We start from the raw sequence: 17,720 nt of genomic DNA, 5'->3' as shown, positions 1-17,720 counted from the left end.
ACCACAGTCAGTAGGGATGGGACAATACAGACTCCATGCTTCTGCAATGACACCCTGGAGTCACTGCTCCAAATGCTGTCACTTTCCAAGGTCATCAACAGACTTTTAGCTGAGCAACCTCCCTGCCTCTCTATGACTGCCACCCCAAACAGGACGGGGGGGGGGGGCGCTGAGCTGCGCTCTTGTCCCATTCCACAGCACGCCTGTGGTGAAGGGGGTAACCTAATTTTTGCCCAATCATTTAGAATTGTGTTTTAAAACACAGCCCTAACCATAAATGTTGGCCAGTTCCTTCACGTCTTTATCCCACGATCTGGCGTTAGAATCTGGACTCATCCTAAGAACACACACAGTGTGGCGCTGGGCCCGGTGGGAACTTCTCTGGCTCCACTGCTGTTCACTCCATCTCATTACCCTATCGAACAATAGCTCCAGACATATATTGACGAGCAGCTCACTTGTGGTTCAGCTGGATTTTGTTCTAGATTTGAAATTAATTGAAAATTGAAAAACAATAAAAATAAGAAAAGAAGGAAGTGGGGACCGAGTTGTTATTTGCCCAGGGAGGACCCCAGGCTCAACCCAAACGTGAGTCATTGTTGTCCCTCCACCCCTTCTTGGTTTGTTTCCCCAGGGAATCCCAGTGCCCGCCTGCATACCCCAGGTGACAGAACCGAGTCCAGCTGATCTAGAGCTACAGGTAAACAGAAACCACTTGTGCAAACCCAGGGAAGGTGCTCTGTGTGTTTCAGCTCTGGCTGACTGACGTACTGAAAACTGATTTCAAACAGCATACATGTGGATCTGTTCGGAGTGCGTGGCTGTCAGAAGGCCACCACTGACGGCGGCAACAGTGGGGTGGCGGGCGAGGAACTAGAAAGCTCCTTCTCAGCAAAGCTTACACTGAGGCTGAGGAGGGACCACGGGTGGATTTTCTGGAAAGGAAACTGTGTGCATAGCCTCCAGGAGCCAGCTTGGCGCTGCAACCCCAAGCCCAAAGGGCAGGCCTGGCCAGGCAGGAGGCTCCAGGCTTGGCTGGGATGTCACGGCCTGGGAGATGTTTTGACCTTCCCTCTCTACCCAATGCGGGGCTCTGAGCCTGGTATACTGAGAGCTGGTTGCAAAGCCCAGAGAGCTGAGGCTATTCTCTCAGTCTGGAGGAAGCTTCCAGACCTGGGGGTTGGCTCAGCCCCTATGGTCACGATGGGAGGAGGAGGATGGAGAGGCTGGGTATAGGTTCGGGCGACTGGCCAAGACCAGTGTCGGCCGGCACCAGAGGTGGATGGGCAAGTGTCCACTGGCCCACCCTACCTGCGTGGGAAACGAGACCAGCCCTCCTGGCACCAGGCTCGGTACCGGGAGATGGAAAGCCAGCTCTAGGTTTAGACCCTTGCGTGGTGGCACGCACACTCAACAGAGCCCTCTTCTCCTAACCCCGCCTAGATGCTGCCCAAACAGGTGCCCCTTGGACAGTCTCCCTCCCACAGCACGCAAACCCTGGACAAGTGGGGTGGGGGACTGGCGCAGAGCACCGCGCGCCCTGGAACTGTCTCTGGCTGTCGCTAGCCCCGTCCCCGACATCCAGAGCCGCGTCTCCACGCCCGCCACGCGCGTGCACACATACGCGCGCGCACACTCGCACACACACCACACACACACACACACACACACACACACACCCCGCTCCCACACTCGCCCCGCGCAGACCCCGCCCCGGCCCCGCCCCGGCCCCTGCGGGCGGCCCCTCCGGCGCCCGCGGACCCCGCACGCAGCGCGCGCGCGGCTGGCGGGAGGCGGCGGCGACTCCGGGCACATTTGATTTTCCCGCAGTCCAGGCGCCCCGGAGCCGGAGCCCTAGCAGAGGACGTGGCGCTGCGCCTCAAGCCCGAGGCGGCGTGGTCCTAACCCCTCGAGTCCCCACGCCCCCTCCGCGCCCCCCTCCCCGCTACGCCCCGGCTCCCTCGCCGCGGCCCCCGCCTCCCCGCAGCAGCTCCCGCGCCCCGTTTCTCCACGGCCCCCGCTCTCCGCCCCCTTCCCGCTCTCACTTCCCACGCCCCCTCTTCGCGTTCCTCTCCTTCCCTGGCCGCCCAGTCCAGGGCTCCAGCCGCTCCGGAGGAGGCGTGAATCGCCCAGGAATATTGACTAATTTGGGGTGGGGGGGGACAGTGGGCGATGGAGCAGCCCGAGGACATGGCGTCGCTCAGCGAGTTCGACTCCTTGGCGGGCAGCATCCCGGCTACCAAGGTGGAGATCACCGTGTCGTGCAGGTGAGCCGCCCGCCGACCGGGTCCCCCTGCCCCGCCCCAGGTCGGAATTCCTCTGTCCCCACAGCTTCCATCCTTTGCTTACCGAGTCGCTTTTCAGTGTCCTGGTTTCTCAGGCCCCCATGCCTGTCTTTGGTCTTCGGAGACTCCCTTACCCAGTGGCGGGTGGTGACGGCTGAATGGGCAGCCAGGCAGGGGTCAGGTTCCCAGAAAGTTTGTGTTCAGAGCTGTTGCTTCCAGGACAGCAGGAAGACACAGGAACAGGGGTCCCAGAACCCGAGTGGGAAGGGGAGGAGCTGCCTCTGGGTCTTGCTCTGGCGCTCTCTGTTTTACCCTTCCCCAAAAGGAGGAGAGTGACTGGCTCCATCCCTCCCAGGCATGACCCACTGTGCCTCCTGTGACTTCCCTCTCCCCTCCTTCTGGTCTATGCCCCAGCCTCCTCCCCGCTCCTCCACTCTCTTAGAACCCAGGATTTGAAAGCCTTCTCTTTCAAGAAAGATCAGCCGGGACTCTCTCATAGTGCAGGAAGCCCTGGCGAACTTAAGGGTGGCGCCATTAAAAACCAGTAACTCTGTGGAAAATCTTAGACCAAAGGAGTGAGGGCTGACGGTGAAAATGTCAGAATCCGCAGGCAGGGGTGTGTTCTGTAGGCTGCCACCCCGAGTCCCCTGGGACACCGTACAGGTTGGGAATAAGTTCTCGGAGGAGCTGGGTGCCCCGAGGGTGAAGAGGCCTGTGGCTGACCCTGGACACACTGCTTTGACGGGTCTGTGAGGGACACCGTGGTCCAGATATAGCTCACCTTTTGTACCCTGGTTCCGGATCACTCACCTCCGCTTCTTGCAGGTCGCTGTTGAATTAGGCTTTGTCCACCCTCATGTGCCCTCAGTTCTGAGTGACTGAGTTGAGACACGGAGGAAGTGTAGGTAGAGCCTGAGATGCTGGCCTGTGCTGTGATTGAGGGTGGGTTCTGGGGAGACACTTCCTGAGGACTTGGGGCGAGGGCTGCTGGGGTGGTGTCCCTAGGCAGGTTCTCCAAGGGGCCTACTGTTTGTCCAGCCCGCCCCCACCTCGTTCCGACGCAAAGAATCTGCCTTCACTCTGCTGGGAGGTTCCCGATGCCCATTAGTGCCAGCCTCACCTCCTCAGCTGTCAGCAGCTGCGAGCTTGCCCTCCTCCAGCACACAGCCCTGCCTCCTCCTTCAATCACGCCTGTCGCCTTCAGGCTCTTCAGTTGTCTCCCGGAGCCTTCCCACCTCTGGGCCTCTGAACAGCCTGTTCCCTACCCCGAAAGGCTTTGTGCTTTTCCATTTCCAGGGACATCCTCCTCTTGTCCCTAAAGATGCCAGCCTGAAGCCCTGGCTTCTCCATCCCTCGGACCCTGAGTGCAGAGCCTCTGCGTGAACATGGGACGTGGGGATGCCCCTGGGACGGCCCGAAAGCCTTCCACGCCACGGAGAGGAAGGGTGATGGCAGCTTGCCATCAGACATCTTGTGGGGGACCCCTGACGTGCCGCTTGGGGCAAACTTTAAGCCTCAGTTTCCCAGTTGCCATCTGCTTCCTCCCCAGGAAGCTTTGGTCACAGGGGTAACTCCATATGCACTTAGGACACACAGCGGGTGCAAACGCTGGAGGTAGATGACGTGGTAGATACAGAGGGGCTCTACCACACCGAGCAAGTGGCCAGGGCAATCAGCCCGAGACAGAAATTCTTGGCCCCTCTCTGTTTCCTAGAAGCATCCACGGGACAGATGTCAACATCCTGCATGAGAAGAACCTGCTGTGGGAGAGTTCCCAGAGGTTGGCTTCTGGGTTGACCCTGGTGTCCATCCCTCCAAAGGGATATGATCCACATTTTGTCAAAGGCCCGGCCAGGCTCCATGTCTACTCCCCTGAAATGGAAATGAGGGAGAAGTGGTTTTGATGATGAGAGATGAGGACAGAAGGGTCACTTGGAGCAGAGAGGAGAGGTGGCAAAGCAGTCGGGTGGCCTTGAACCTGGAGATCCACCTTTGGTTTGGCTGGGGTCAATGGTCCAGGATCAGAGGCGGGCAGAGACCTGCAGAGCCCGCATGGCCATCGTACTCTTTAGTCCATGCTTAAAGTTAGAGTCCCTTCTGCAGCCTGAACAGCACTAACTGGACCTTACGGAGTGGAGACTTTGGGGTACCCTACCCTGAGCATCTCAGTGACCCTTTCTGGCTACTTCCTCCAGATGGGCAGCTGGGGGCAGTGTTTCAGGGGGGTTGATGAGTTCTCTGGCTCCCCTGATCCAACCCTGGAAACTCTGCCTTGTTCTGGGGCCTGTTCTGCTCTGCTTTACCTGGGCTCTTCAGCAGAGCAAGGCTGCCTGATTCAGGGCACGGTCCTATATCTTTCCCAGGGACCTTGCTGGTGCCTAGTGTGTGCGTGCAGAAGGCAGAGGACACCATGGGTGGACACATCAGGTCCTCTGCCTCTATAGAGAGCATTTTGGGTCAGTCTGTGGTCCACTCCCAAGGGTAAGCCAGCCTTGTGTTGTTTAACACATGGTTAAGAATGTGATTCATGCCTTTGATCCCAATACTCAGGAGAGAGGCAGTAGTATCTCTGTGAGTTTAAGACCAGTCTGGTCTACATAACCAGTTCCAGAACAGTCAGGGCTACATAGAGAGACCTTGCCCCTACAAATAAGGCCCAACAAACAACAACGAGTGTGAGCTTAACTTTAATCCCAGCATCCAGGAGGCAGAGGCAGCCATGGATCTATTAGTTCCAGGCTACCCTGGTCTATGTAGAGCTTGGCTTTCTCTCCCTGGGTTCAAATCCCAGCTTTTCCTGTGATGTGGTGTGTGTGTGTGTGTGTGTGTGTGTGTGTGTATGTATGCACGCACGCACTCCAGGCTTTTGAGGATCAAATCCATATTACACAAGCACACTACCACTGAGGCACACCCTGCTCTGTTCCTGGGATCCCTGATGAGCTGGCTTTCCTCTCTGGCCTCAGTTTCCCCTTCTGTAAAAGGCATAGTGATTCCTGTCAGTTTATAGGGATTTGATGGGTCATTCTGAGAACAGTGGCTGGTGTCACCAGTTAGCTGACATCAGTTACACATCAGACATATGTAACCAAGGTCTACACATCAGACATGTGTAACCAAGGTCTACACATCAGACATGTGTAACCAAGGTTTACACATCTACAGAGATGCGGAGTCCTGGAGGTCACTTGATGTAGTGATCCCTGAAGGAAGGGTGGCTCACGGAACTAGATTCCAGCAGACTAGTACAAAATGTAATCTAAACACTCTCAAGCCTGGCGCTCTTCCTCCTGACAGTCTGTACCAGACAATTCTTGTCTAGGAATGCTAGCCATTCTGCAGGCCCATTCAGAGCTTACCTGTCCTGTGACCCTTTCCTCCTCCAGAGGCCCTGCCAGGTCAGCATCCCTGTCTTCTGCTGGGAGCTCCATCAGCTCTGTGGTTTGAAAGAATGGCTTGCATTTTTCCCATTACTGGACGCCTTTGTGCTTGGGCAGGGTCGTGTTGGAGAGGCATGTGAGGGCTCCTGAGACCAGGGCAGGCTGGATGTCTACTCAGGATCTCACACAGCTTTCCTTCCCCCACCAGCTGGTGGGGGCTAGTGGGTGGCTAGGTTTCTTCCGCCCCAGAGGTTGATTCCTACTGTCTGTTCAAGCTAACATAGGTAATGCCATGCAAAGAGTCAGCCCAGCTCTGGGGCTGTGTCCTGGGCCTTTGTAGACAGGTGTGAGTTCACTCTGACAGCAGGGGAGATGGCAGTGGGGAGGGGTGAGCCTGAGAGCATGGTGGCAGCCAAGTCAGCATTAGGAAAAGGAGATTTGTTTAACAACTGACCACACCCAGATATTCAAGGCCAGGAAAGGGTGGTTGCGGCTCAGATTGGATGCTTACTCCAGCTGAGCAGTTGGCATCCTTGTTACACAGACCCATACCTGTTGCGTCGATAGTAGCAGTTGCCGTCCAAGCTGGCACCTCAGATCTAAGCTGGCACCTCAGATCACACTGTCTTAGAAGCTTTAGTTTTCAGCTGCTCTGGAACAAATGTTCACAGTTTCCTGAACCCCTGACTTTATCCCCTTCCACTTCCGTGTCTCAGGGCTGGGACTTCCCCCACGGTATGATCCTTGACCAGGCTTGCTAACTGCAGGCTGCTGCAGAATGGAGGCTCATGGTCTTGCTGGTGAGGACCAGAGTGACCCTCTGCAGGCTTCCGGGGGCTGTGGTCCCAGCAAGCTGCCTCCACCTTAAGACAACTGACCTCCTCAAGGCTAGGGGAAGGCTAGCTCACCCAAGGACTGTGACAGCAAGACGTGACTCCCTTGGACACATGAGAAGGGATACCTTTCCTTTGTCCCCATCCAGACCCAGGAGCCACTTCCCCACACCCAGCCCACATCAAGGGGAGGGATTCCACAGTGTTCTCGTGGGGAACAGGACTTCTGCCTGCCCCCGCTGCTGGAGCTTTTGGTTTTCTCTTTCCACCCCACCCCTAGTGTCTGTGTGTCCGTGTCAGGAATCATCCTCGGTTGCTTGTCTACTTTATTCACTGAGGCAGAGTCTCTCAGTGAAACCCAGATCCCGTCTCCAGCTTCTGGGTATGGGGTTACTGCCGGCTGTCATTCCCACCAGGTACTTCTGTGGGTTTCTGGGGACCCCAGCTCCAGTCCTCATGCTTGCAGAACAAGCGTCTAAACTGCCGAGCCATCTCTCTGGCCTCCCCACTGTGGCTTTTTAGCTCCCCGACAATCCTCTGCAGTAAATTGCAGTGTTTCTTTTTGGTCTGCCTAGGAAATCAAGGCCCTTAGAAGTGGAGGCACGTGCCCGAGGTTAGCGCCAGCAGGGTCTGGAAATATGTATCCACAGCCTGTGCCCTCAGATGTCAAGAGGGTCAGGCTCTGTGGGGATCATGGTGGGACCCGAGCAGCAGCCATTGTAGGTAAGACAGGTCCTCCCTCAGGCATGGGAAAGGCCTCGCTTGCTCAGAGAGGCAGAACACAGGCAACAGAAGCCTTCCACCGTATCCTTACTGTAGGGCGGTTGGTTCCTCTCCGCCTCTCCCTGCTAACATTCCTTCTGCTCAGCCTAGAGGACTGATGGAGGTGGGGGAGATGACCCTCCTTTGAGAACAGAGGGGAGGGAGGAGGAAGCTCAGGGAGCTGACAGGCTCCGTAGGAAGCCCTTGGCTGTCTGTGCGTAACAGGAAACCTGACTGCTCATAGCCTGGACTTGAAATACCTTCTTTGAGTCTAGAGGTAAGCCGTCTCAGGGCTGGTTTGTCAGCCACTTTGCCAGGAAGAACCCCACCATCCTTCTCCTTGGTCGCTGTCCAAATGGCAAGCCTCACTGTTACAAAACCCTCTGCTTCTGTACTCAGTATAGCGGCTGCATCTGAAGATAGGAAACACACTGCGGAGCGCAGGGTCTTTCTGGGAAGGCGCTTCCTTCCAAAAAACACAATCTTGCACAGATCCATAGCCTTCCCAGGGAGTGGCCAGAGCTGGACCTCACGTTCACTGCTGCCATTTTTGACATAAGGGAGTCTCCATCATATCAGGACCTTGTGGATTTTGGTGCTGGATGGGCCGCCATGACTTCCAAGATGGCTCCACAAGCTATTTGGCCTCCTTGAAGCTACAAGGGAAGGAGCCTAGTGTTGACCTCTTGAGGTCTGACTCCTCATATTCTCAGGTCAGGAGATAGCCAATTTGGGGACGAGGAATAGGTTTTTCAAGAAGTCATCTTGACCCCAGAATACTTCTCCTAGTGTAACAGGCAAGAGAAGCCAAGTTGTGCATTCTTGCCAAGCCCTGCCGGGCACCTCTGCCCTTAGTTTCCCTCCTGCCCACCCATACAATTCCCACAGGTCTCAGTAGAACAGCGCCATGGCCTTGGGGGCAGCTGTGTCCTGGCTATCCACTTGGAGAATGTGAGGAGCCAGACCTCTAGAGGCCAACGCTAGGCCCCTTGTGATTCAGAGGTACCAGATCCCCTGGAGTTGGAGCACGGAAACCAGTGAACCACTTGATAACGGTGCTGTGAAATGAACTTGGGTCCTCTGGGAGAGCAGCAAGTGCTTTTAGCTGTGGAACCATTTCTCAGGCTCAAAAAAAATACACATAAAACTCACAAGAGATGTGTGTGTGTGCGCTTGTGTGTGTTTGCGTGCGTGTGTTCATGTGTGTGCTCGTGTCCGTGTGTGTGTGCACGTGCGCACCTCTCGTAATGCTGGCGGTGGAGCCTAGGGCCTGACAGTTTCCCTAGCAATTGCTCTGCCGTTGAGCACCGTGCCTCACTGGTTCTGGGAGACAGTCTGCAGTGTGTACCTTGTTCTCACAAGGCCACTTCTGTCTTCTCACCTCAGCTTCACGGGTGCTGGGCTTACATGTGTGCACCACCATGTCCAGCTGTGCACATTTTTGTTTTGTCCTTTGAGAGAGAGTCTTACTATGTAGCCCTGGCTGGTCTGGGACTCACTACATGGACCAGGGTAGCCTCAAACTCATAGAGATCTACTTGCCTCTGCGTCCCAAGTGCTGGTATTAAAGGTGTGGACCACCAATTCTGTCCTACACACATTTTTATTAGGCAGATAACATCCATGGGTTTGTCAGCAATAAGTTCAGTCACTTCAGATGGTGAGGCAGGTGGCAGGGACCGATACCCAAGGGGAACATGGAGAAGAGAGATTCAAGGGGCAGGAAAGGTCTTGCTCTCCTTGTAGAAGGACACGGAGGTCAGTGTGGCTGGAAGAGTATGAGCGGTCGGTTTGGGGTGCACAGATGAGATCAGCGGGGAGCGGGGCTATAAACCGTAGCTTTGGGGGCCCCAGGAAGGAGTTTTGGTTTATTGTTCTCACAGCATTGGGGGATGGATCTTGTTAAGTGGTGGTTAGGATTAAGCTTTATGAACACACCTCTGGTTGCTGAGCAGACCCTAGGCTGGTGGGGAGTGGGTACATCAGGAAATAGATGTGTTGCTAGGCAGGCCGAGTGCAGGGTGGGGAGGGTGGGAAGTGGCTTTCAAAGCAGAATCGTTAGAGCTCACTGAGTGGAACGGGAGTGGCACCAGGGGAAGAGAGCAGCGGAGCCACTTCTGGTTTCTAGTGTAAACTGGTGGCTCACACCTGTTCTGAGAAGCAAATGGGTGACCCCCATGAACCCATAAGAAGCTGAAATGTGGGGAGACTGTCCAGGGTGACAGATTGCCATGTGGCCAAGCAACCCAACCTGGCTGCTTCTGAGACCACAGCTTTCTCCCCTGACCCTGCATCTTGCCAGTGTCAATTATGCCAATATCTCCCAGCAGAAAAACACTGCCAGCCCTAGAAATCTCTCTGGGCACCTTGTGAGAATTGCTCGTTAGACCTGGCATGGTTGCTTGGCAGGGAGATGGCACAGACAGGCAGGGCATGAGTGGGATGTGGAGGCAGCGGTGGGTGTCAGACACTCAGGTCCTTCCTCCTGGCCTGGCTCCTTTGATGACCTCCTCCTGTGAGGGCCAGAGGACATGGATGTCCTGCTGCTCTTCTCTACTGTCTCAGTGGGACGGACGGGGCACAGGTAGCCCACGTGGGCGTGGGAAAGCCCAAGTTTTGTGACATGGGTGCTCCTGGGGAGCTCCATATCTGTCCCTTGGGATGTAAACAGGTCCTGCTGGCAGTGGGACACAGGGTCGGTTGAGTGTCCCAAGAGCCCTGAACTATGCGTGAGTGGTCACTGCCCCCCCCCCCCATCCACTCCATTGACTAGATGTTTGACGTGAAGTTGAGTTTGAAAAAACAAGGTGATATCCATGTGCTCTCAGGTCCCAGGCTCTCTCTGCGTCTGTCATTGCTACCTGGTGCCAGTTCATCTGTCCCTAAGCACTAGAGGCTGGGCTTATACTGGCTGCTGTCTTGCCTCAGCCTCCCAAGTGCTAGGATTCCCTGTGTGTACCGCCGCTGTTCCCAGCTCAGAGAAACCAACAATCAACCTCCCTCCCTCCCTCCCTTCCTATGCTGGGGATCGAACTTGGGGCCTTGCACGTGCCAAGCGAGTGCCCTGCCACTGAACTGTAACCCTTTTGACTGATGTTCTTCTGAGACAACTAAGTTGCCATACTGCCCCTGAACTCACTATGTAACCCAAGCAGGCCTTGAACTTATGATTCTCCTGCCTCATACTCGCAGGTGACAGGGACTGCAGGCCTGGGCTGCCAGGTTTAGCTTCCTCCTAACTTTTGCAGCCTTGAGGTTTAATTTGGGAATTGGACAACAATAGCAGCAACAAACTTGCATCCAGTACACAATCAATCTCCTTAGTTTCAGGGGTTCGTGGTCCCCGCTGAGGACCCTGGGCCAGGAATAGCTGAAATACAGGTTCTTAGTGACTTCCTCAGCTACAGCCATGAGCAAGCTCAGTGCATCCATGAGAGAGAACCAGGGGATGTAGTTACCTCGCCCACAGCTCAGGCAAGGGCAGGGTATTCCCCTCAGGCTGGGGCTCTGCCTCAGCCCCACCCATTTCCCTTGGGGTCCCTCTGCTGGGAAGTGTCCCTCCGCGGTCCCTTATGGGGTCCTCCATCACCTTCTGCTGGGACCTCAGAGACTCTGGGCCTCACAGCCTGGTACTGTTTCTCCCAACCTTCTGAGCGGGAAATGAGTCCTTGGGGGTGGCAGGAAGCAAAGGCCTTGGCTCTGCTTTTCCAGCCTCGGTTTAAGGAACAAAAGAGGCGAAGCTCCAGGCTGCTGAGCATACAGCCGAAGGACTTTATGGGGGGAAAATACATTTTGACTGTTGGGGGATTTTTCCCCTCTTGAGCTTTCCCAAAGTAGAAAGCAGAGGGAAAAAAACCCACTTGAGATCTGGTTTGGTCTGGTCTGGTCAGGGCCCCGGTGGCTGGGCCCTGTGTAGGGCTGAAGGCCTGGTCTCCCAGGCTACTCTGGCTGTGTGCCTCTGGGCAGGCCGCTCCCTCTGTCTGAGCCAGAAGTTCTCAGTGGGGTAGGTGAGGGTTAGTGGGGACCTGGCAACTGTGAGGGATTCTCAGGGGCTGAACAAACGTGCCTTGGGGTCTTCGCTGTCCAGAGGGGGCTGGTGGGTGGGACAACAGCTAGTTAAATATGAGCTCACCCCACTCCAGACCTACAAAGCCAGTCTCTGGGAAGGGCCCCAAGAGCCTGCCTTTTTACCCCTGGGAAGTGAAGTGAGCCCCAGGGAATGAGGGGCCCATTGCTTAACCAGTGGGCAGGCTTCTCAGGTGCCCCACGCACTCCACTGGGTTAAAGGCTATAAGGACAATGGGTGGCATCAGAGAGGGGATCAGGATGGGAACCCAGGCAGGAGTACTCACAGCCAATGGGGGCAGGAGGCAGAACTCAGATAATGAGATATTCCCTCTTTCAGGTCAGGGTTGGGTTTGGCTTCTTGGACCAGAAAGGGTGCAGGTGGCTATGGCACTTTCTAACTTGTGAGCCTGAGGACTGACCTGTAAGTCCCAGTTAATACGCTTTTATCAATCTGAGCAGCCCTGGACTATACTGAGCCCCTTTTTCATTTTTTTTTTCTTTTGGTTTTCGAGACAGGGTTTCTCTGTGGCTTTGGAGCCTGTCCTGGAACTAGCTCTGTAGACCAGGCTGGTCTCGAACTCACAGAGATCCACCTGCCTCTGCCTCCCGAGTGCTGGGATTAAAGGCGTGCGCCACCAACGCCCGGCCTGAGCCCCTTTTTATAAACGGGGAAACTGAGGCATGAGATAGCCCAGTCACCTGTGCACAGAATGCAGTTTGTCTGTCTGTAGCTAAAGGGTGTGGGGAGTATGAAGACGCTCTGAGTGTCACCCTGCACGGCCCTTGCTGCTCTGCTCTGGTTTAAACACAGGGTTTCCCTCTGTAGCCCAGGACTGCCTCCAGTTGGTGGACATCCTCTGCTTCAGCGTGCCATGTGCCGGGATCACCTATGTATGCCACCACACCTGGTTTATACAGTGCCGGGGGATCCAGAGCTTTGCGCATGCTCGGCAGACCCTCTTCCAACGGGGCTACATCCTCAGCCCCTGGTCCCTCTTATCTGTCTTCCTCTGCTTTCAAGCTGCACTCGGCTGACTCAGGGCCTGGAGGATGGAGACAGAGGGTTCTAGGTTCCCTAGAGGGGCCCAAAGCAGTGGGGGCAGGCAGGAGGACCCACTGACTCTGAGTTGCAAGAGGGGGACCCGGTGGTGGGTTCAGGTTCAGGAGAATGGCATCAAGACGGAAGGACTGGGATCATCAGGAAGTATAAGAATGTCAGCAGCATGGAGTTCTGAGAGCTGTGCTATCTTTGGGTGCTGGCCACCAGGGTGACTCTTGTCCCTGGCTTATTGGGAGTCCGAAGTATAGGACAGGGAATCACCGGAGCCAGGAACCGTGTGTGGGTTCTTAGTGTGGTACTGTTGGTTGAACATGGGGCCCTGTGCATGCTAGGCAAGCGCTCTACTACTGAGCTACATCCCCTACATCCGATTCTTAGTCTGCGAGCCTAAGGTCCAGCTACACAGCGGAGAACTCCATTTATTGATCCTCCAGCCTCTCTCTCTCCCTTCCCCCACCTTTCTCCTAGGCTGAAACCTACGGGCAATCCTTTTTCTCACTCTCCTAGAAATGACTAAACTTGAGCCCCACATCCAGACTTGGAGGAATCTGTTCAGGCTCTGCCCCAGCCTATAGGAGGCTGTCACCAGGGATGCTGGAGGCTGGCCACGTATGCCCTAGCTATTGCTGCCTTTGACTGTACTGTCCCTGGCATCAGGACTTTTTGCTGCTGTCTAGAAGTGAGCAGGTAACGTGGAGGACAGCCTCTGCGTCCTAGAGTTCCAGGGGCTCAGGGGAAAGGCAATAGCAGCCTCTAGGACAAAACGGATGGAGCCCTGATCCACCAGAGACAGTTTCCATTGGGCTATGTAGCTTCCTGGTGGCAGCTGTGGAGGGAAACACTATAGGACATGGTTCCCCAACTCAGCTTCTTCCTTTCGACTGGGACAACACCCAGCCAGTGCTGACCCCCAGATAATACCTCTGTTGCTGCCGCTAAAGGCAATTCTAGCGACATCTCTCTCGTTCTAACAAAACTCGAGATTCAAAGGCTGGGGTGAAAACCTGCTAGCCCAGAGACACAGACTACAACTGGCTAACTCTCTTTCTCTGCTGCTGCCCCAAAGCTGCTCCCTTCCACACCCCAACTAAAAGAAAACCATGCTAAGCTCCTCCCTGCTGCTTCTGGTCAACTGGCTGCTAACCCCGCCTCTCTGAGCCTAGGTTAGTTTTATTTAATTAGTGCAAATGTAACTCATCTTTACACAGTTAACAGAGGCGGCAGAAACAAATGGAACACAACTTTACACAGTTAACAGAGGCGGCAGAAACAAATGGAACACAAGTTTGTCCAGTTAAAATAACATTCCGCAACAAGGAAATGTCTGAGAAGGGCTGGTATCTGAGGCCGACTGAGGTTTGATTAAGTGAGAAACACCAGAGTCCAGGGCACCGTGGTGCCATCTGGGGAAGCTGTGGTGTGGTGGGGGGAGAACTTTGAATCTTAGGAAAGCTGGACTGGAGTCGCTTCAGGGGCCTCCCAGCATCGTAGTTTTTCTTTTCTTTTTCTAAGACAGGGTTGCATATAGCCCAGGCTATTCCAATTCACTGTATTGCCCCAGGCTGGCCTGGAACCCGCTAGTCTGTCTCTCCTCCACCCGAGTGCTGAGGTGGCAGACATGTGGCACCCTGTGTGGTTCCTGGCATTTCGTGAAGTTGAACAAGTGTGCTGAGGGACCTGTCTTCCCTTTCCATCGTGTTCGAGTCTGGGCCAGAGGCCATCACCTGTCCCCTCCGTCCCGACTAATCTCTCTTTTCTCCCCTCTTTCAGGAACCTCTTGGACAAAGACATGTTTTCCAAGTCTGATCCACGTAAGTCCTGTTCCCACAGCAACAACCATCCCTGTGACACAGTGACCTGGCGACTAGTGACAGAGGCTACCAGGCTCTGAGGGCTGGAGCTGTGCAGGCATAGGGGCCAGTGAGTCAGGGCTGGAGAGCGCTGCGTGGTGGTGTCCAAAGAACTGAAGAGCTGGCCCTGTTCTGCTCCCGTACTTGTGAAGTCTCAGCACCTCAGAGAAGCTCGGGAGGTGTTGGGGTGTCTAGGGCAAAAAGGCCTCTGTCCCTGGAGGAAGCGGCACACTTATGTTGACCGTGGTCTGCGGGAATGAGCATGGGCTTGGGAGGACTGTGCTCCAGTCCTGAGCAGTGCTGGCCATGAGCATGATCTTGGATGGGTCTTTGGCCTCTGCAGAGCCTCAGTTTCCCCGTCAGTAGAGAGGACCTGGTGACAGTCACGAGATCTGAAGGGACAAAGTGTCTCAGGTGCCCTCCTCACCACGCCTGCCACTCAGCCCTCCGTCACGCCCACTTGTCCATGTGCCTCACACCTGGGACCCTTTCTATGGTGTAGAAATGGACAGCCCTTGAGATCCCTCCTACAAGTCATGCTGAGGTCCCAGGCCTCTTTGCCAAGCCAACTGCCGGTTATTGTGGAGAAAGAGACCCATTGTGGGACTGGAGATGTAACTCAGTGGTAGGGTGCTTGTCCATGGATCTGGGTACCAAAGTACCACGGAAACAGCAAAGCTACTACTGTGGTTTAGGCTTGGAGGCCAGGCTCTTACCCTCGCTCACCAAGACCCCAGTTGCCTCCACAGACACCTGCCCTTTCCCCAGACCCAACAGAACCACGTAGGCTGAGGCTCTTGACCCTCGACTTTCCTCTCAGCCTGGGATGTTAACTCATGTTTTTTCTTCTCTTCCCCAGTGTGTGTCATGTACACTCAAGGGATGGAGAACAAACAATGGCGGGAGGTAGGTGCCACCCCATCCCCACCCAGGAAGTGCCAACGCTGTATCCTCCCTCAGAGTGGACCCTCTGTGGGTGCTCTATCCGAGTACCAAAGGCTGGCAGGGCAAGCAGAGGGTACAGAGACCAAAGGCAGAGCAGGCCATGCCTGTCCTCAGGCAGCTCTGGCCAGAGGGGAGACGCGACTATGTCAGCTGCTTTGTGTAACTCAGACAACGGCTTAAAGGAAGAAAGATGAATCTGGGCTCACATCTCAGAGGGGCTAACCATGGTTGCTTGGCCCCGCACACTTGTTTGGGGGAGCATGTGGTAGGGGAAGCTGCTCATCTCATGGAAGACAGGAAGCAGAGGATGGAGGAAGTACCCAGAAAGGACAGAGCACCCAGGGACATGACCCCACTGGCCTGCTTCCTCTACTCCAGCCCCACCTCCATCATTCCATACAAAATCTGAATGCAGGGGGTTAAACCACTCATTAAAAAGAAAAAAATCTGTTTATTAGCTCAGAACCTTCATCATCTAACTAAAAATCCCTGGGAACTGCACCCCCCCCACACACACACATATACATAGGAATGTGCTTTCAGCCGTTTGTGCTGGCGCACACCTTTAATCTTGACACTTGCGGGGCAGAGACAGGAGGAGCTCTGTGAGTTCAAGGCTAGCATGGTCTACAGAGTGAGTTTTCGGACAGCCAGGACTATAGAGATAGGGTAAAAGAGGAGGAGAAGGAAGACGAGGAAGAAGAATGTGCTCTGTTTCTCAGTCCAGTTGAGCTGACAGCGTTCATTACTGAAAATCTACCCCGACCCCCAAAGGCTCACATTTAGTTCATTCCCCACAGCCTCCCTATTAACAGTCCCAACAGGGACTTGAGGCAACTCTCAGCTGTGAACCTGTGTGGGAAAAAACAAAACACAAGTTACAAGTTTTCAAGATACGGTGCCCCAGAGTACACGCCCCCCCCCCCCATTTCAAACTGGAGGATGGGAGAAGAGCAAAAGAGGTCCAGGCCAAAGCAAGACCCCACAGCCACCCAGCGTGCGAACACTAGGTCCTGTAGCTCCGTGCCTGTGGATGTACTGTGTTGTGATGTGCGCCCTAATAAGAGCCCTCTGTCTGCAGCCACACAGCCCCCCCCCCTCGCTATGTCTGCTTCCTTGCCTGTGCTTTCCTCAGCAGACGCCCCATGTTTCTGTCAACTCCAGCATCCTGGGGTCAGTCAAGCACCACTGTTACAACTTCATAACCACCCGCTCCAGGGCTACCCACAGGAACTCAGACCGGCCCTACACCGCCCGGCTTCATGGGCTTTCCTTTGAAACCTGGGCGCAAGCCTCCATGATCTTGTCACCCTTGTGTTCTGAATGCCACTGACATCAGCGTCACACGGCCCACACCAAAGTCAGCTGCCCACACGAGCCTTGGCTGGGTCCTATTGGACCACAGCTACAGTGGACTCTGGGTGGGTTACTGTAGAAACAACTTCCTAGGCCCCCATTCCATGCCTCAGGCACCTCAAGTCTTTCGGGTGAGTTTACAGGTTACCTGCCACGGTGGGGTCCCTCAAGGCATCTTTCTGTTGTCCCCACTGTGTGTGGCTTCTTTGTGGGACCGTATTGGAATCTCTCTAACACTACACCTTCTGGTCCATGGCTTCAGACATGCTTCTTTTCTGCCTGTACTATGGTTTTCAGGTCTCTCTGCCTGTTTCTTGCTCTTCTAGCTCCTCCTGTAAGCTTGGCTGAAAGCAGCCAGCAGTGTCCACGCCATAGCCTGGATGCAGTGCTGTCTTGATGTTTTCTCCACCAGATTAACGAGTCTAGTACTTTCTTTTGGGCCACCAACCAGCTCCCAGATCATGACACAGACTTATTATTATGAATGCTCGGCCTAGCTTAGGCTCGTTTCTGACGAGCTCTTTTAACTTAAATCAACCTTTTCTTTATCTACCTTTTGCTTTGGGCTTTTTACTTTTCTTTCCTTCTGTATATTTTATATTTCACTGTTTCTAGTGTCTGGTGACTGCCTGCCTTCTTACCCCAGGTGTGTCTCTTTCTTTCTTCCTCATTCTCTCCTCATTCCTAGATTTCTTTTCCTCCTTATTCTCTCTGCCTGCCAGCCAGCCCTGCCTATCCTTTCTTCCCTATCTACGGATTGTTCAGCTCTTTATTAGTCCAATCAGGTGCCTTGGGCAGGCAAGGTGAAACAAATACAACCTTTTTTTTTCTTTTTTTCTTTGGTTTTTCAAGACAGGGTTTCTCAGTAGCTTTGTAGCCTGTCTCAGAACTCGCTCAGCAAGCCGACCTTGAACTCACAGAGGTCCACCTGCCTCTGCCTCCCAAGTGCTGGGATTAAAGGCGTGTGCCACTGCAGCCTGGCCAACACATCTTCTCATAATTAAACACACATCCTTACATTGTTAAACAAATGCAGCATAAACAAATGTAACACACCTTCACATTGTTAAAGTAACATTCCATAGCATAAACACAGGGAAACCCTGTCTCAGAAAAACAATATAGCCCCCAAGAGCATACCCTCCAGTGACCTCTTCCTCCAGCCAGGACCATCGTTCCAC

General features: G+C 54.5%; 1 protein-coding gene across 2 annotated transcripts in view; it reads left to right on the top strand.

The window, feature by feature from the left end:
* The first annotated feature begins 1,724 nt into the window (after nt 1-1,724).
* Nucleotides 1,725-17,720, top strand: part of Cpne5 (copine 5) — an 82,770-nt gene continuing 66,774 nt past the window's right edge. Inside the window, exons 1-3 of one of the 2 annotated variants that reach the window (XM_041634688.1) lie at nt 1,725-2,267; nt 14,159-14,199; nt 15,098-15,144. In XM_041634688.1, the coding sequence (XP_041490622.1) occupies nt 2,173-2,267; nt 14,159-14,199; nt 15,098-15,144 (183 nt within the window). In that variant the 5' untranslated portion in view covers nt 1,725-2,172. The remainder of the gene's footprint in view (nt 2,268-14,158; nt 14,200-15,097; nt 15,145-17,720) is intronic. The other variant, XM_041634689.1, reaches the window with a different exon arrangement.

This window comes from Microtus oregoni, unplaced genomic scaffold, assembly GCF_018167655.1.
Source record: "Microtus oregoni isolate MIOR12 unplaced genomic scaffold, Mior012 000046F_ref0000063, whole genome shotgun sequence".
NCBI classification, from domain to species: domain Eukaryota; kingdom Metazoa; phylum Chordata; class Mammalia; order Rodentia; family Cricetidae; genus Microtus; species Microtus oregoni.
This window is presented reverse-complemented; position numbering and strand designations above follow the sequence as displayed.